We start from the raw sequence: 19,436 nt of genomic DNA, 5'->3' as shown, positions 1-19,436 counted from the left end.
TACTATGAAAAATATTAGACTCAATGCTCACAATCTTTTTGACTAGACATGAAGTACAAAGGAAACAATTCCATATTCCAGATTCCCTAAAGATGTACAATGGGTGGTGGCTTTGGTAGGAATATTTGGAGAGCTACATGCATTTTTCCCTTGTCTAGAAGATCGTTGTGGGGTGGCGAGGGTGTGTGTGTGTGTCAATTTCTAGTCTAGTCGATTCATCATGCAGCAGATGGGATGGGAATCTTTCCCAAAACATTTCCCCACTGAAGTCCACACCAATTTAACCAACGATCTACTGGATAATTCTCAGCAAATCTCTCACAGTTTTCTCCATCTCAGCCAGCCTCAGACTAAGCTCTGTTTCCCTACGCACCCTACTCCTTCTCCATGGTCACCTTTAAAATGCCTTTCTTTTCTTTCTCATGCAATCAGTCACCTTCTACATGAATTCTACTTCCTCTATAATCTGTGTCTTCTGCCTCTATCCCCACATTAATCTTAGTCTAGCCTTACCCTCCTTCCGTGAACAAGCATAACAGTCCCCTAATTGAGTCTCTGAGCCCCTCACTCTTGTCATCCACTGTAACCCAGCCTGAACTTAGCCAGAGTCATCCTCCTGGTATATGCCACATGACCTTTCCTTCGTCTGTGCAGAATGAGCACATTTCTGGATCTTCCATATCTGGTTGTCTTCATTTACTATTACCAACATTTTCTGAGTGCTGGGAAGTTCTCTCTCTCTCTCTTTTTTTCATATTGAAAAACTGACTTTCTGGTTTTATCTATCCACACATACATTTTTTCTGGAATTCAGCTTTTGAGGATTTGGGCTGCGATAATTAGAGTGAATAAAAAACAATGGTAACATCTGAGCTAAAGGTGAGGCTAAAAATATCAGTTACACAGTTGATAGCGAATAAATACGAATCCATACCTGATATGCATAAAGGCATGACAGTATTAAACACTCAAAGATGAGTACTTGATATTAAACCTTTTGCAAGCACTGAAATGAATAAAGCCATTATAAGTTAAGGAGCAAGTGAGTGGGCAAAGGAGAAAAAAAATAAGATTATTCTTACAGTTCTTTAGAGATGCAAATCAGAACACTGCTTGACATCATTACCTGACGGATAAAATGGCACTCATTTAACAGGTATTTATTTAGAAACCTGTTCCAATTCCTTAACTGAAAAAAGTTCTTTACATTCAATACAACCCCATTTGCAAAATGGTAATAAAATAAATTTCCACAGAGAAGACTGCAGGTACAAATGTCATGATTTGGTCTCTGAGTTGGAGATAACTCTTACTGTGGTTTCCCAAATTTAAGATATAAAATGAAAAGCTTCAAGGGCCTGGCAGGCAGATGGACCTCCCTGGTCATTGGATGCTGGTCTGTGGAAGATACTGTAATAGTTCAAATGGCTTCTTTGCAGACAATAGGAGCCACTGTGACTCTGAGAACCTGGAACAGGCCCAGCCTCCCCAAAGGCATCTGAGTCCATTTCTGGAAACCTGGGCAGGCTCCACAAACAAATATGCCAGGTCTTCCGTTTGGGAACCCAAGTCTGAAAACGTGTAATGACAGGTCCTCTGCCACACAGAAACCTTTGCACGGCAAGCAAGCTGTGACACTCAAAGGATAGACTCTGACATCAAGCACACTTTAGTGACAATCCTGGCTTCACTTCTTATTAGAATTGTGACTTTGGACAAAATAATGGTCCCTTCCTGCTTCAGTCACCCCTGTGTAATAACAGGGACTCTGTTGGCGAGTGTCTTAGTCAGTTTGGGCTGCTATAACAAAGTACCATGGACCGGGTCGCTTAAACGACAAACACTTCTCCCCACAGTTCTGGAAGCTGGGAAGTTCAAGATCAAGGAGCCAGCAGATCTGGTGTCTGGTGTGCAGGTAGCCATTTTCTCATGGCGCCCTCCCATGGCGGCGCGCACAGCTCTCTGGGGTCTCTTTCATAAAAGTGCTAATCCCTTTCACAAGGTACCAGCCCTCATGATCTAATTATTTTCCAAAGACCCCACCTCCTGCTATGATCACCACGGTGGGGGTTAGGATTGCAACATATAAATTTCAGGGTGACGCGAACATTTAGCCCATACAGGAAGGAACTCACAGGGCTGTCGGGATTAAAGGTGATCAGGTAGGTCACGCGCTTGGGGGAGCATCTGAGCCTCCGAAGCACAGCAAACCATTCTTGTAAAAAACGATCAAGGCAGTACGGACCAAGTATTTAATATTCCCCCAGCATCATCTAAATCCATTTTTCAGATTTAGATGTGTTTAATTAAGTAACACTTTAATCTAAACTATATACCCTTTATGAAATAGTTTGCTGTCTTCGGAAAGCTGGGAAGTAATTTGAAAAACGCAGTGATTTTAGAAGCAACGGCTTGGGTTTTAGCCTCGGGTTAATCACTTGTTAGTTGTGTGGGCTTAGGACAAATCAGTTAACCTCGCTGAAACCCTTCGCGTTTCTTTTGTATTCAGTGCTTTGTGAGACTTCAATAAGCTACAGACCCTGTGCAAGTCTCCCGATTGTTGAAAGGAACATGGAAACGATCTCAAATAATGCTTCTTGAATCTCATAATGACGCATTCTTATAAAGAGGGACAAAAAGACCCAGTTTTTCTGAAATCCAGATGACCCTTCAATACCGACCATACCGCAATCCGGTTAGGACAGAGGAAATTCCAGCTGGACTGGAGCTGAGAATCAACGAGACCTTGTAAAAGTTTTTTTTTTTTGTAAAATTGGGCAATACCTCAGTCCCTGACTAGTTATTTGCATGCACAGATTCATGCAAGTGGAACTAACTAGAAAAAAATCTTACTGAAATTTAAGATTTAAATCAGGCTTGGTGATGGCTGGCAAGACTCCAAAAGAGACAAGCTGCCGTGAGGGACAACAAGGTGTCACAAGAAAAAGAACCAGATTCGCCACGGTTGACTAGGCAAGGGATTCAGAATGTCGCATGTGAGTGGTAGTTCTGAGAACCTGTAACAGTTGATAGCAACATTCTGTGTGCCCTTGCAAAAAGCTTAGGTCTGAGATCAGGCAATGCCGTATTTCTGGTTTCTGAAACACTTCCATCTCGAGCAGTTTTAGTAAGGGACCCATTTTGATCATGTATCACACAGAAGGCATATTCATCTTACTTTATATGTATGATAATATGGATTTTCAGTAGCAAGAGGCTTTCTGTTTTACTAGAGACAAGGCACAACCTCCCAGTCCTGGGAACTGGTGGGTCACTCATCAGGGCAGATTCAGATTAGCACCTCGCTGGAATGGTTAGAGCTGGAGGCTGGCAGAATTCAGCTTGGGAAGCAGAACACATTCAGGGACACTCATAAGCACACACTTTGAGTGATAACCACATGCCCCAAAACACTTGGACAAGGTGAACTGGGCAAAAGATAGTTTCCAGCTGTCAAGAAGACAAAGACTTTGAGACGCAGATTCAGATGTTTATGCTAATGTGATCACATGTGAGCTTGGAAGCTTGAGAAGCCCAACGCATCAAGTTCTGGAGCTGTAAGTTCCAGAAGAAAGCGAGGTTATAGGGAAAGGCTGTACTGTTATTTGCCGCCCTTTTCAGGCTCTCGTTTCCCTCGGAGAAGGGAGAAGTCTGAGAACGACGTTTTCCATACTCTCTTCCCCACTGGTTCCTGGTTGTTTTCCAAATGGGAGACTCAGGATGAGAGATTGGACTGCAAGAGGGAAAAAAGAACCATTGTGTCTCCAGTATCCGGAGGTGCCTTCCGCAGGGAGTACAGCAGCAAACGGTTCCTTCAGTAACGAGTGTGGAGGCAGCGACATGTGGCAGGGATGGGGTTCATGAGGCTACCTGACCTCTGGTTAACACCCCTCTCTTGCTGCCCTGCCAGGGAGCTTTGTGGCTAAGTCCCTGCTTGAAATGTATACAATGATGTCCGTAACGAGTCGGGAACAGGTACAGGAGCAGAAAGAAACAAGTTGGAGGTGTTTCCCTCTAAACAGAGACCATCGGTCAAGGGGTTAATTGCATATGAAGGAGAGCTGGCTGTATTAAAGAGAGCACAAGACTAGGAGTGAAAAAAAACACAGTCCTCAGTCCTGGATCCTCCAGTTCCTTAAGAGGAAAGCGCCAAGTTCATGGAAGGTGCAGAGTAAAGAGAAAATGGGACTGAACAGGGTATAAAAGAGAAGCGGTCTCAGCCCAGTTTTGCCATGTATAAGCCCCAATACTGAGGTCTTCCATCACCTTTGGAAGCTGCAGTTTCCTTTGCAGAGAATGGGCACTATGAGGGACAACTGATTTAAAAGGTGTCGGTCAATTAAATGGATACTGAATTTAAACAATCAAAAAGCGTATAGAGTGTAGTAATTGACTAGCAGTCCTGGGGCAATAAAAGCCTCTATTTCCCAATTATTGTGATGACCAAGGGCAATATTCACCATTTGTTTGAGGCCTACTATGCGTGACATACTATGTTACCTATATTACTTACAATCCTCAAAAGAATCCCATTTTTAGATGCCAACACTGAAGACTTAGAGAAATTACATAATTAGTTCACGGTTCCACAACCAGTACATTTTATACATCGCAGGACACCATTGCCTTAGAAATGTGTGTCCTCGACCCCCTGACAGGAGGGTGCCAGCTCAAGGTCCCCTGGGACTCCAGGAAGCACAAGGGGTTCCTAGCACAGCGTGAGTTCCAGTTCGTAGTCACTGGGCTCCTGATCTGATCCCAAGACTAAGTGAATTATCACCGCTTCATCAGTCAAGCAATACAGTTGAGTGTTATTCTCATTTACATTTCTAAAGCAACATAAAAATATCTCCTTTTAAACGGTACCCACTCACTTCTCCTTATATGCTAATGCATGTCACAATTTCAAAGGCTGAAGAGAAATTTCCTACAAAACATTTTGCTGCCTAAGAGTTGTACATATTCACCACTCCGATTGCCAGGTTACAAAACATAAATTAACTCGGCTTGCAAATTGATCGCATATTGGTAAGTCTTTAGGGCTCACACCTTATACATATGAATTTCAAACTCTATAGTTTATTTCCATAACTCCATTAGTTATTTCAAGGCCTTGGGGTACGTAGGATTAAAAATTCCAACTTCCTACTCAGACTTTAGTGAAATACATGCATTGTCACCAGTATTAATAATCAAGCCCCAAAATCAACTTTTTAAAAAATTGCTTTTTTCTTTGTTAATATCAGATCATTTCAATTAATGCTTGTAATTATATTGACTTCCAAATAATTCATTTCTTAATTTGAAGTAATGGATTGCAACTTCGTGCCATGACAGAATTAAAGCAACTGGGTAATTAATTCAAAGTCAGCTATTCACCTTTGTTTGTTATGGTTTTTAATTCATGTTGTTACAAGTGGACCACAAGCGACTGCATTTACATCAAGAGTATGTATTTTATATTTAAGGCACTCAACTGCTGGTATTTATTCAGATATTCTGTGTTTTATACAAAAGCTTGCCATTTTGATTTTCTGTTCAAAAATGTTTAGTGACTTCCCAGCACAGGGCATGAAGCCTTACCAAAGGAAGAAGGAAAAATGATTCTCCTCCCTAGAAAACTGGTTCCTTCTTGAATTCCTTTCTCCCTTTCCTTCTCCCTTCTGTCCTTCCTTCCTTAAAGTGGCTTACAAAAATAAACAATATAAGGCATTGTTGAGAAAGCGAAGGAAACAAGATAAAGTGACAAAAGGAGTTGGAAAAATAAATATAAAGGCAGGTCAGGACCCTTGTGAGTGCCTGGGGATCTTCTATATGTGCTAGTGGTGATTACAAATTTGGCTCTGAGTTTCCCAGAGGCCGTGGCAGAGGGAGGAAAATACTTCAATCCATTTATGTGATTCGTCATTCCTATAAGAAGCTTCTTTTTTAAAAAAAAAGAAAGAAAGAAAGAAAGAAAGAAAGAAAGAAAGAAAGAAAGAAAGAAAGAAAGAAAGAAATAGCAATAAGAAAGCATGGCACTTATTCTGTCGAGGAGAAACAGAATCTTAAACCAAAGCGAGGCAGAGCAGCAGGAAAACGTGGAGCTCGTGCAGCAAGGAGCCACAGGTAGGAAGAATCAAGATCTAAAACAAACTTTTGATCCACTCAAAGTGGCCAGTATCCTGAGGAATCTTCAAAGAAAGACTGTGAACATATCTGAATTTCCCCCCACTTACTTATCTACTACCTGAGCCCTATACTTTTCCCGAACTAGAAATTGATAAAAAAAATTCTTAGAAAGCAGAAACTTTGTCACCGTAATAAACGGCAGGAAGAAAAAGATGGAGCCGGGGATTGCCTTCAGGGATCACGCTTAAGTTGAGGAAAACCACCTATCTGTGGAAAAAAAAAAAACCCTGATCCCTAACCAAAAGAAAACAAAAGGCAAGTATGGGCTATCCCTGAAGACAGGCAATAAGCTGTAGTCAGTGGCATCTCGGGCTTAGGCACTGCACTGGGGTAAGGTACCACCAGGCTCGCTGCCCAAATCAGGCTGATGATGCTCTACGAAGAATTTCGGCTGAAAAGTCACCAAAGCCACTGTTTCCACTTTCCTTTCTTCAGTCCTTCCAAAAAAAAAAAAAAAAAAAAAAAATGCAGCTGTCGCCTCCAGAGCCCCAACAAGAAGCAAACAGACCAAAAAAACGACATCAGGTGGGTGTCAGACCGTCTGCAAAGAGCTGCCAGCTGACTGCTAAGTTTGTGAGACACTGTTTACCAAAGGAGAAGACTCATCAGTGACTTGCCTCTCCAACCACAGCCTGATTCATTGCTGGCTTTTCATCCTGACTCAGATCATCCTACATCAACTGCTCTCTACAACGGATGCCCTTAAGGGAAAATGCTAGTAAGAAAGCTGGACTGCAAGTAGTCACCTGACTTAGTGTGGCCAATCAGATATCACCCCCCAGGACTCTGACTCTATAGAAAGAGATGCTTGGTCATTACCCACTTCTTCCTATGGTTGGGCATCATCCTACTTCCGAGCTCAACAAGAACTCCCGAAGTTCTTGGTTATTTACAAGCCCTGTCCTCCAGCACTTTCTCCTTAATTCTTTAAGCCTGTACATTGTAGACTCTCCAAAATTACCTTGGAATATGTTAGCAAGTTAGTTTCTGATGCTTGCAGCCAAGAACACTGACAGATATATAATAGTAAGGATCAAACTGAATTAGCAAACTCATTCAAGGAAACCAAATGAACAAAAAAGAAGTGGCCAGGATAGCATGACAAAATACTTAAAAGTTAGATCTTTTATTTAGCTCTAGATGTCAAGTAGGACCTCTCTGTCCTCTGACATCTGAGGAAAATTGGCTGGAGTCTTTCAGTCCTACAGCCCATCAAACTCTAAAACTTTTGCTCATATTTCTGAATTTCCTTGGGCATCTGCCTAGTTTTTTTTCGTCTAGCCTTCTGGCATCCTGTGCCTTTTGGGTATCCATTCTGCAATCTCTCTTCCAAATCAAATTTACCCAGACACCCTTGTCAGCTATCTCACTGATACACACTTGCACAAACATACAGAGGCTCATCACATATCTGCAGCATAGTAGGAGACCATGTGGTTACACAGCCTGTGCAGGTTACTTAACCTCTTTTCGCCCTGGTTACCACTCATTGTAAAATGGATATAATAAAGGTATATGCCTCCTAGGGCTGTTTTAAAAATTCAATGGGATAACACACATTAAGCTTATAGCTCATAATGTCCTCACACACAGTAAGCATTCAACACTCAACTCCTAGCCAAGCAAGAACGTTTTACTGAAGCGCTGGATCTTGCGAGAGGTCAGCCCACCCAACACACACATCAAAGCAAACCAGCAAATAAAGATATGCAACCCGACTGCTCTCCAAGTCCCTTACAGCCACCATGACACTGGAGATTCATTTCACCCTTTTCCAAGCTGAGCCCGGTCTCTCCTTCTCCGAATCTTGTCTCTTCTCCAACCTCCTCCCTCCTCAGTTCACTTATTTTCCTTTCTCGAAGGCATGTAAAAAATCTCTTGTTTTGTGCCAGGGATTTAGGCCCTTTGGCTGTCACTTTATATAGGCATTTTACCAAGTGAAGACATTTTCTTACCAAAAAAAGAATTTCTGATTTCTGCTCTTAAAGTAATAAGATGTACTCTCTCTAATTATACCTAGAATATCAGTTTCAAGGCCCTGGTCATTTGTCTGCTACCTCGGGGCTTTTTTTCACATTCATTTGTTAATGCATATTTTTAAATTGCATAATGTTTTCTTAAAAATACACTTATTTTTCAACTTTAAATAAATGTATTTTAAAAGGAAACTTTACATCACGACTGTAAGTGTGCCAAATAGTTTCACTCATCATGTTAAGATGGTTACCTTAAAATAAATATGTATTTTCAAATAAAAAGATGTTTCTATACCACCTAAAATCATTATGTATTACTGGAGATCCACGGTCACAATCTGGAAAATGTGAACTTAAAATATGTCCTTTCCCATGGACACCCCTGCAGGCTGGACTGAGGAAGAAATAGGTGGAGAGTCTGTGGCATTTGCATGTCACTAACATTGTGGGTAGAGAGGGGGAGTGGGTGAGGAGGAGCATATGTTGATGGGATCAGGCTGGAAATCTGACAGCAGGGATGGTCCAGAGACAAGATTCTGGGGAGCGACTATCGTCTTGTATCCTGAGTGATACAAGATACACAGCCCCTGAAGCCAATGTTCATTTAATTGCATTGTATCCTGCCGTTAGAATCCAATGCTGCTATAAATAAATGTTGAAAAGCTAAAAATGTTAGGGATCATACTATCTGAATTATCCACAAAGAAGTGCATGGTAACCAAATGATGCAGCTAGATACAGTGTCTAAACTTAAAACAATTTCGTAGCTTATCACCATCGATACTTCTCACTTCAGCTTTTCGATTAACTAAAAGAAAACTGAGATTCCCTAGATTCCACTCTGCATTCTCTGAACAAAAAATGTCACAAACTTTTAGAGGAAAATTAAACACATGACACCGGCCTAAAAAAAATTTGCATTAAAGTCCTAAGACTCTGCACTAAGTTAGTATGTGGGGTAAATTAAAAAGTCCACAATGCTTCTGTTGGGAATGCAAAATGATTTTTTGCTTACCAGTCAGAGCCTCTTTGCACAGCATAGTGTAATAGAACTTAATCCCATTTGAAATAGATGTAGTAACATCAATGACAGTCTGATCAACAATCCTTAACTAAATACCCACCATGTGCCAGGGATTAAGCATGAGACACATTTTACCCTTAAGGAATTCCTGGCTTTAGTACATCTTTGGAACCCCGGCCACATTACCCTCGAGTTTCTGTCAAGACATTTGACAACTTCCTTTTGTCACAGCGTTCGACTGCGTGAAACGCAGAGGCACAGGATGCCGGCTCCAAACCTGAAATGTGCTTTTCTACAGGTCTCGAGTGGAAAAAATACTGTCCTGTGATTACACCAGGAATGTGGTTTTGTTTAGAAAGTCTTCCAGCTATTGGTACCTCCAGCCAGTCCTCAGCGTCAAATGTCAGTCCATAACACTTAAGCCTTCCTGAATACGCTATTCGGTTGTGCCAAATAAAATGCAGTAAGCCTTCAAAGAAATAACTTCCCCGGAGCTCATCCCATTATTTGATGTCCAAGGGCAGCAGGAAATTACAGGACAACAAAACAAAAAGCATTCAGCTTTACATAACTATAGTGTGCAACCATCACGTTGCGTATAATGGCCTGGCTGAAAAGAGAAGCGGGCAAACCAGAACCTGCTATAAATAGCTGTTTAAATGCATATTCAAAGCGTAGCTGTACAGATAGATATTCTTAAGCTATTTTTATGCCATTTAAATATACCTTCTTTCTCCCTATTACAGAGATGAATATCTACTTTCATATAATTTATCGCCTCTAGTACAGAGTTTGAGTGTAGGCATCTGGAAACAGTCAGTCGTATTTATTTATCAGTGAAGCAGAAGTCAAAAAACCCAGTAATAATCCAACAGAACCACACTCATGATTATATATAAAATATTTTAGGAAATCCACATCCACAGCTGTGTTACAGAGGCCCCATAGTGTGAATGACCATGATTTATAGCGCAGTATACACAGAAACGCCACCTACCTCACATTAGCATCAAGTTCGTCCATTACAGGAAATAGGCATGGGTGAGTTGGATTTCAGCACCCAAAGGGTCCTATAATGTGGGAATAAACAAAAAGTTAGACAACCAGTTAATGTAGGAAAATAAAAGTCCTTGGCAAAGGAAAAAAGAAAAAAGCCCAAGATTCATTGCTTCCTATGTATTAGGACTTTCGTAGAGTATCAGTATAAACTATTTAATAAACAATATTACAGTAAAAAGCTATTGGCATATTGAGGTATGGCGCTGCTGAGTGCTGCAGGAAGTTTTTATTAATCTCCTGGAAATTAAAACATACAGGTACTTTTTTTACTCTGTGGTAATCAGTTTATTTGTTATTTTTTGCTCCTCCCCAAAACAGCTTATATATAGGATCTCCATTAGGACACTAGCCAATGAAACTAGGCAGCTACGTTGTCATGATTAAAATAGCACATTGTCTAAAATGGCCAGTCATTTCGTTTCCTTTAAAGATTTTCAGGTTTAGTGGTTTTTATTTTTTTAAACCCTTTTTCTATTGCTATTATATATACACACACATATATATATATCTCCTCAGTGTCTAGAAAAATGTCTTTAGTAAACTCTTGAGAACTTTCTACCCAGGAAAAAAAAATAGATGAGCATGCACATACATACACACTTTTGGGGGAGACCACGATTCCTTGAGGCCCATCCATAAACCCCCGGCTAAGAACTCCCAGTCAAAGGAGAGTTAATTTTCAAGCTATCCAAAGTTCTGCTACCACAGACTTTACACCCTTTAACAGATGGACACTCACTGATACTCACTAAATCGGCTCTAAACGGACTGCAGTTTTATTTTTCACAAGAATCCTTGTTTTTCAACACATTTGTCCCACAACATAATGAATCAGAGAATGCAGGGGCAGAGCCTGGTCTGTTGCTTTTAGGGTTACCCTGAGCAAGTCCCTTTTTCACTCCGAGCTTCATCACCCACTTCACAAAAACAGAAAGGATTGGAAGAGGTGATCTCTGATTTCACTTCCAGCTCTGATATTCTGTAATTCCATCTGCTGGTTGTCTAATTAAATCTAACCAAGATGAAGCTGTACATCTGTTTATCTCCGTAACAGAACCATGAAACTCAGCCTGGGCCCTGAGATGCTTTGGTTGGGATGGACCAAACATGCCAGGCAGCTAAAAAGAGGATGGCAGACCAGCAGGGTTGGGAAGGATGTAGATCTCACTGGGTTTGCTCTTCGGAGCCTCTAAGAGTAACAGGGGCTCCCGTGGGCATTTGTGAGGCTGGGCGGGGGGTGGGGAAGGCTCAGCCTGCAGGTCTCTGGTCGCTGGCTCTGACGTCAAGCAAAGTAATTCTGTCCGCTTCTCTCTCTTTTACTTTCGAATTTACAATAATCTTTTATTTGAAATAGCTAAGCACAAAGCCCTAACAATGGAAGTGACAGGACCCCATCCTCCTTCCTCTTCTATCTAAAATCATTGCTCATGTATGAATGACCCACGGACATGGACAACAATGCGGGCACTGACTATGGGAGAAGGAGGCGGGGTGGACGGGGGGCGAAGGGGGAAAAACTGGGACAACTGTAATAGCATAAACGATAAAATATTTTTTTAAATAAAGTAAAATACAATAATTTCTGAAGTGATCACATTCATTTCCACAGCTTAAAATACCACCCATTCACGCAAGGTCCCCAAAATGGTAACTCCAGCCTCAGCCCTTCTCAGACCCATATGACCTACCTGGCATTACAACACGGGTGATTACAAAGCATTTCCACCTGAACTCTTCATGTCCCGCTCCCAACACAAAGCCCTACTCCTCCTCTAGTGTCTCCAGGTCAGTGAATAGTTCCACCCTTTACCTCGTCACTGAGACCAAACTGCCTCTTTTCTCACATCCCACAACCAAACTGTCAGCAAACTCATTCTCTCTCCTTTAAAAATGACTCCTTCATGTGACTTTTTCTCATTACCTCCAGAACTAGAACCCTGGCGCAAGCACGCAACGCCCCCCTTCCTCCGAATACCTCACACGCTCCTCACTGGGCTCCTGGTGGCTCCACTGTCATCTTTTCTCCCCACAGGTAGCAGAATAATATCTTGAAAATGTCCGTCAGGTCCTTTCTTGCCTGCAGAAAATTCTTGTGGCTTCCTGTCACTTTTGGAATAAAATCCAAACTCCTGCGATGGCCAGCCAGACCCGCCATGATCTGGCCCCAGCTCCTCTCCAGTCTCAGTGGGAGCCACCGCCTCGCCCTTGCAGCCCTCGAGCTCACAGGCTTTGCCACTTCCCTTGACCACAAAAGTAGGCTCTCACCCCAGGGCTTTTCACTTGCTGCTCCTTCTCCCTAGAGCGCTACCAAGTGTTGGTCACTCCCTCAGGTCAGAGGGACTCTGCTCAAATGTTACTTCCCACAGAATCTTCCTTGATCATCAAAGTAAAATTTCAGACCTCATTTTCTGTAAGTTTCTATCCTCTTTATCCACATCATTTTATCTTACTAACACACACATTACATATACTCCTCTTTTATTAATGATTTGTCTCCCTCGCTAGAATATAAGTTTCAAGAGCATATAGTCATATCTTGATTGCTATTATATATATATAATATATATATATATATATCCTCAGTGTCTAGAAAAATGTCTGATATATTCTCTTCATAGATATTCATTGCGTAATCTAGGTAATTAATTCGTTTTGCAAATGAAGGAACTGAGGTTTGAGAATTTGTGACTTTCCTGCTGAGAGGTAATGCATGAACCATCCCTGAATACAATATTGCAGTTTTTAAAAGAAGCAAAACCCTTTCCATTTTATTATTATCCTCTACGAAGTATTAACGGCTGCCAAACACTGTTCTTTTTCCTCCTCTTCCAACCTCTGATTTTTTTTACATCTAGTGTTAGATGAAGAGACTAAAGGTCAAAGAGGTTCGCTGACTTGCCAGCGTCTCCCCGCCAGCCCTTGACCAAACTGGGAACAGAATCCAGAGCTGTGAATTCTAAAACTCAAGCTTTGTCTCGCAATAGCTCTTGTCATCACGTCACAGTTCTCCCACTAGAGCAAGGGACTCTCCTCCTGAAAGTGGACGTTCGCTATAATTTTCTGTTGATCATTGATTTCCTCTTTCTCTGAAAACAGTGCCTTGATTTTCCTTTGCAGAACGACCCCTCCCCTGCCTCAGGCCCCAGTGACGAGCACATGACCAGGACTGGCCAATCGGAATGGCCCATTCTCTGGCCACAATAAATGAGCTCATCAGCTGGACTAGTGAAAGCCAGACTGGGAATTTTGCGAGGAAGAGCATCTCTTCCCCCCTGGTGTTGTCAAACCGACAGACTTTCAGTGTGACGTTATTGGTGGCCATCATTGCCACTTTGTGGGGAGAGCCTGAGGATAAAGCTAACACAAAAGAAATGCAACGGAGAGAATACCAGTGTCCTGAGGCTTAAGACTCAGGTGTGTCTTGAGACAGTTTTGCACTTGAATGAGCCAACAAATTACTTTTTTCCCCTCCATAAACCAGTTTGACTTAGGTTCCAGCATTATTTGCAACCAGAAGAATCCTGTGCAACATATTAGAAAATCAATATTGAATCTGTATACAGATTAGAAGGGGAAAAAACTGGAACCAAGGAAAACCAGGTGAAAGCTAGCTAAAGTTCATTTCCCTGAAACTCCATTTTAAAACATTACAACATGGGGAAAACCTTATATATTCATAGTGTGGAAATTAATAAAGGAAAACTGAACTAAAATTGGCACTAAAATTGGGAAGGCCTAGAGAAGGAGCTCTCATGCTTTGCCCCAAACAGAAAGAGATTATCTTACATCTCCAACAGGAAGATGTATCCACTTTAGTACCCCAGCCAATGGAAAATGCTGTAGCTCAGCCAATGAAAAGGCGTTGTCACCCAGAACTCTTACTTTCCTCCAACAAACTTTTACTTTTCTTTTACTAGTGACTTTCTTGCCCCACCCTGCTTTCTTTAAAAGCCTTCCATTTTGTATTACTCTCTGCTTGCTAGATGAGATACTGCCCGATTCACGAATCATTTAACAACGCCAATGTGATCTTCAAAGTTGCTCAGTTGAATTTAGTTTTTAACATTCACAATATACAGTGTTATATTTTGCTCATCTAAACCCAATGAGAGAATGTAAAATTGATTGCCATTTATCAAGCTAGTATGCATTTCGTCAGAGAGAAACAGTAACAAAAGGGAAGTTGGTGATTAGCACCTCTCATGATTTGATCAGTTGCTCCCCTTCCACTATTTTCTGCCGTGATCCCCAGACACAACTAATCAGAGCCACAATTATAGGGACATCTCTCATTAGGAAAGCTGCACAGAGTGTGAGGACTTTGCAATGAACCATTGCTTTTCTCTTGCATATTTACATTTCTAGCTCCTTAACAAAACACTACCTAGTTCATTAAATCAACTGAGAGCATTTGCTATGCTTAGGTACAAGCTGTGTCACTTCTAAGAGTTGTCAATTTGGAATTCAATTAAACCATGTGTATCTGTGTGCATATGTGTTTTAGTGATAGTCGTGCTATATCCAACGACTTAGTCTAACGGACAAGGAGTGATACCTTCCATTTCGCTCTCCTTTAGAGAAACAGTCCTAGATAATAACCAGAAAAAAAAAAACCATGATAAGTCCCAGGAAAGGAGTGGAGGAGGGAGTCAAACAAACCCTTCTACCATGTAAAGTACAAATGAAGGTCTCAGTAGGCAAAGCTTAAATCACTGGAATTATTCAGAAGTAAAGCTACAGCAACAAACAACTCTATTAGATTCCTTGGAGCCTCTCCTCCTTCATGAATACATTCAGACTCTGATCTTTCCTTCAAAAAGAAGGAGGAGGAAGAAAAAGCCATTTTACTTATGCTGCCCAATGCTTACTCCAGTGTGCACCCCATCTTTACCCTTGTCCTTTGATTCAGAAAACTCTGAAACATTGCTGTGGAACAGTCGTTAATGGTTAACAGGAGGTGTGCAGTTGCATCTCTGTTATAAGAAGTGTGAGCACAGGACTCACCTGTGAGTAGCCCTCACCTGTTGGAGTCAAATATCAATGTGGGTTTGGAACAGTGCCCACGTCTGCCAACCTGGACCTGCCTGGACCTGTGTCATAACCTCAGTTTGCTTTGCTGCACTTTGGGTTGTTTTTTTTTTTCCTTCGTTCTGGATGCATGGGTGGATATTCATGCATAACTGTGCGTGGATTGACCACGTTTCTTTATAGAGTATGCCCACATGGGTTAAATTTCTACATCATAGGGCATATTTCAATACCTTGTTTTGGACAAGTGTCAGGAATAAGTGAACTATTATTTACCTAAATTGCCAAATTGAGGGTGCAAGCCTGACAGGTAGTAGGAGCACTGGACCAAGAGTTACGGGCCTGGGTTCACAGCCCAACCCTGCCGCTAACTCTCTGTTTCTATTCTTTAGCAAGCGTGGGGAAGGAAATATAATTTTTCCTTAACCTTTTCCAAGGTTCTTGGCTGAGACCCATTCCCCCAGTAATAAAAGACAGATCAACAGGATAAAGACAAAGGAGTTTAACAACCTGTATACCTTTTGTAGGAGAGGCCCAGATCCTGAGTAATAAACAAGTCACTCCCCGAAATAACCCAAGCCACCGCCTTAAATCATACCTCCAGCTAAAGGCAAAAGATGATGTTGGGAGTGGGGGACAGTTATGGGAGGTTACCTCAAAAAGCAAGGTAAGCAAAGGCCAAGTCATTCTGCAAATTAAATCCTTCCTTTCTCCACTGACAAGAGTTCCCACAGATTTAGAATCATCCTTGCTTTTCTTGAAGAGGGGAACAGCCTGACAAATGGAGATTTCCCTTATAAATGTAAATGTTTCTTACAAAGGGTAACTTCTACTGTTTTCAGACCTTTTCCTTTGTCTGCTATTTCCTAAAAATAATCAGCCCGAAGTAACTTTTATGCCAGAGTGACAAATTCTGCTCCCTTTACAAGTCTGTTCACCAACCCGGATCTTAATTTCCCCAACTGTAAAATGCAGTGAACTAGGCGGTGCTGGGCAGGGTGAGCCAAGGGAGAAATTTCAATCACAGCTTCGCAGGAGTGAAAGGAAGTTTCAAAGAAGTGAGTTTCTCATCATCAGAGGTACTTAGGCAGCATGCGGGGCCCTGTGTATGGATGTCTGTCTAAATGATTACTGATTCTGGGAACTGCTAGGGCTTCTTCCAATGCTAAAATGGTAGGACTGCGATGGTCCATGTCATTTCTGCCTCATATCCCCAGAGGAGGAAAAAAGCCCAAGTGTGTTGAATCATTTTCCAATGAAAAAAAGAAGAAAAGAATACTCGCTCAGTTCACTTATACTGCCTCACACAGGCGCGATCACAAACACTTCTGAGCAGGTGAGACAAAAGTAAGAGCACTGTGCTGTGTAAGCAAATAAAGCCAGATATTTGGTAAGAGTTCAAATGCTCCTTGGGGGCCTCATTATCTCGTTGTCGTAACCCACCATTGGCCATAGGCACAAAAGCACACAATCTCGCCAGGATCAAACGGGCAAACATCGCCGGTCTTCCACATCCCGGGGCGACCATGATTTCCTTGGGAACTTCACTGTGAAAACTCTCGGATCATCGGAAAAATCACAACTGTGCAAACGCTCCCTAAATGGAAGACAAAACTCCTCTCCTTGGCTATTTAGTTCGATTTTCTTTTCCGGAAAGTACTTGGCAATGGTAGGATGCTATTTCTGCAAATGTTTTTTGTGAACCCTGTGGAAATGGCATGAATGGAGCCATTTCAAAATGGAGTTGGAGTTGCCATTCCAGAGGAACTGCCTTGTCTGTCTCGCTCCTTGAACCTTTAGACAGTGGACCAAAAAGGGGTCCTATGAAAAGTAACATCACAGGGTGATCTGATAATAAATTCCTAACTAGACAAGACATACTGGGTAGTCACACCCCAGTATGTAACTTCAGTAAAAAGGGTTATCTTTGCCTTTAGGAAGTCCTGTCCCTTGTTTCTGTGCATCTAGGTTAACACATCTTTGAAATGCCTCTTTTCAGGCCCTTCAGAAGCGAAACCACCCCCAAGAGAGCACAAAAATCTTATTAACTATTCAGTAATCCAATCCAGCCTTATTTCCTCCTAGCTTCATGTACTCTTATTTGTTCCCTCCTTATTTCCAAATGCGTGAAAGAAACTGCAAACTGTTGTTCTAAGAAGTATTTTTTTTTCCTTTGTCTTCTGAGTTCTTGCTTTCAGGCATAGCCTCTGTTCGGCAGAAATTTTTACAAAAGTTCTCTACAGGTTTGGACATTCTTTCATCAACAAGACTGAACTGAGCCAGAGCTTTGGACTGGGCCAAAATAACATTGTTTTACAAGCAGTTTTTTAAAAAGTCATCACAAAAGTGGACATCCTGACCACAAGGACTGGTAATTATGGACTCTTAGCCTAAAGATAGAACCATTACCCAGTCATGCATGGCTGAGAGCAGCTCCGCTTATCAGCACCTATTGGAATTCTTTCTCTTTTATGTAATTATTCCTTTTCTCATTAAAAAAACCTCTGCCCTCGCCCTGTAACTGGGACACTGTTTGGGTTTTTTGCCTGAATCTGTGCTCCCTGAATTACAATTCTTTGATCCTGTATAAAAGCTTATTGCCACTCATATTGGCTTTTTAATTTTAGGTTCATACCATAGTCAACCGATACATACTCTTCAAAAGAATTTCTTTCTGTAAATTAATCCAGAAACTGTGCCGTCATTTGCAAGTGTCTCTTTATAGAGCTGGTAGCCAGAATGCCAGTGTTGCTAACTCATCTAAGAAGACTTAGTTCTAAATAAAAAGCTTCTAGCCATTTTATTCTCCTAACTGAAAATCCATACAGGTGCCAATTCAGTTACACTTAAGGGATCACTAAGCTGATATGTACAATTAGGATGCAAAGATTCAGGAAGTGTTTATTTACATAGTGACTTTTCCAATCACTTGATTGACATCTTACTCTGAAATTGGCCGCAAGTCTTATGAAGAGACGCAGTACATGATCAGTAAGTATCAGCCAAATGACAGGCATGATATGCTATGAAAGTTCTGCTTGATAATTAAAGAAGGAATCAGGCTTGTCTTTGTGTCTCCAAAGGACACATGGGTGTCTCCAGAGCTTGAGACTCACTAATGAAGTAGATGATCCGACAGCAGAACTGTCCAGTTATTGACCTGTGTGCCTTGGCAAGCGACAAGGTCCACCTCGGCGGGAGGCTCAAACAGCAGGCAGGAAACCATCATTCAGTCACGTGTGAGGGGAGGAAGCAAATCTGGGATGACCCTAAGTTCTGCTGAAATCCAGGAATGCAATGAGCTCAGAACTAAATAAGTGGCTGTTTATTGTAGAGCAGAGGTTCTCAAGTTTAAGCAAGCATAAGAAACCCTCCCCAGCAACACACACACCCAGGGTTGTTAAAACACACTGGCTGGGCTCCACCCCCAAGGTTCTGATTGAATAGCTTTGGAGTGGTGGATATGCATTTCTAACAAGTTCTTAGGTATTGCTGATGCTGTTGGTCTGGGGACCACTCTTAAAACAAAATGTAAATTTTCCAAGGGTGGTTCTCCTGTCACGGAAGAAAGCAGATGATATTAGGCAGCAGGTGAATGAGGCACTAAGTACTATTGGATCTCATGGTGAAAAGTGTGTTCTTTCCCTTTTCTATTTTAATCACAGTTATTTACAATGAAGAAAAGGACTCACATAAGCATCAGTTTATCTTTGAATCCTTCCTGATATCTGCTCATCTCTCTTTGATAATAAAGAACAGGTCTTATGCTCACAGTCTTCTGTGAGAAACACTACTGTCTAACTGGGGTCTCCCCCAGAAGCAGATCTTGAAGTGAGGATTAAGTAAATGCACAGTGTCTCTGGCAGGGGCAGGCACACTGGCAGAGAGGTAGTGCAGAGGGAAGAGAACGAAAGGCAGCCCATGAGGAATGCGTTATTAAACCACTGAAGCTTAGCCCCGCAGAGAAGCTTTGAGAAACCATGTGAAACAGGTGCCTCGGAATTATCCTCGACAAGTGGGGAGGGAACTGGGGTACTGATACTCCCACACCCATCATTTATTGGTTAAGGGCTGTCCACAGCAGTATGCGGATTCCCAGGCACCTCCCGCTAATGGTGCGTGGGAGCAAAGTGGATTCCAGCAGACTGAGGGCAGTCCTCCGAAAACGAGGCGAACTC

The 19,436-nt window shown here is 41.8% G+C and overlaps 1 protein-coding gene across 1 annotated transcript in view; it reads right to left on the bottom strand.

Annotated features, from left to right (window-relative positions):
- Positions 1-12,385, bottom strand: part of HTR4 (5-hydroxytryptamine receptor 4) — a 94,502-nt gene extending 82,117 nt beyond the window's left edge. The window contains exon 1 of the mRNA XM_054568596.1: positions 12,222-12,385. Coding sequence (XP_054424571.1) covers positions 12,222-12,385 — 164 coding nt within the window. The remainder of the gene's footprint in view (positions 1-12,221) is intronic.
- Positions 12,386-19,436: the final 7,051 nt, after the last annotated feature.

Source organism: Pteronotus mesoamericanus, unplaced genomic scaffold (assembly GCF_021234165.1).
Source record: "Pteronotus mesoamericanus isolate MK-2021 breed Mesoamerican mustached bat unplaced genomic scaffold, CSHL_Meso_final contig_2, whole genome shotgun sequence".
In the NCBI taxonomy this organism is placed as follows: domain Eukaryota; kingdom Metazoa; phylum Chordata; class Mammalia; order Chiroptera; family Mormoopidae; genus Pteronotus; species Pteronotus mesoamericanus.
The sequence above is the reverse complement of the archived record's forward strand: the minus strand, read 5'-3'. Positions and strand labels throughout refer to the sequence as shown.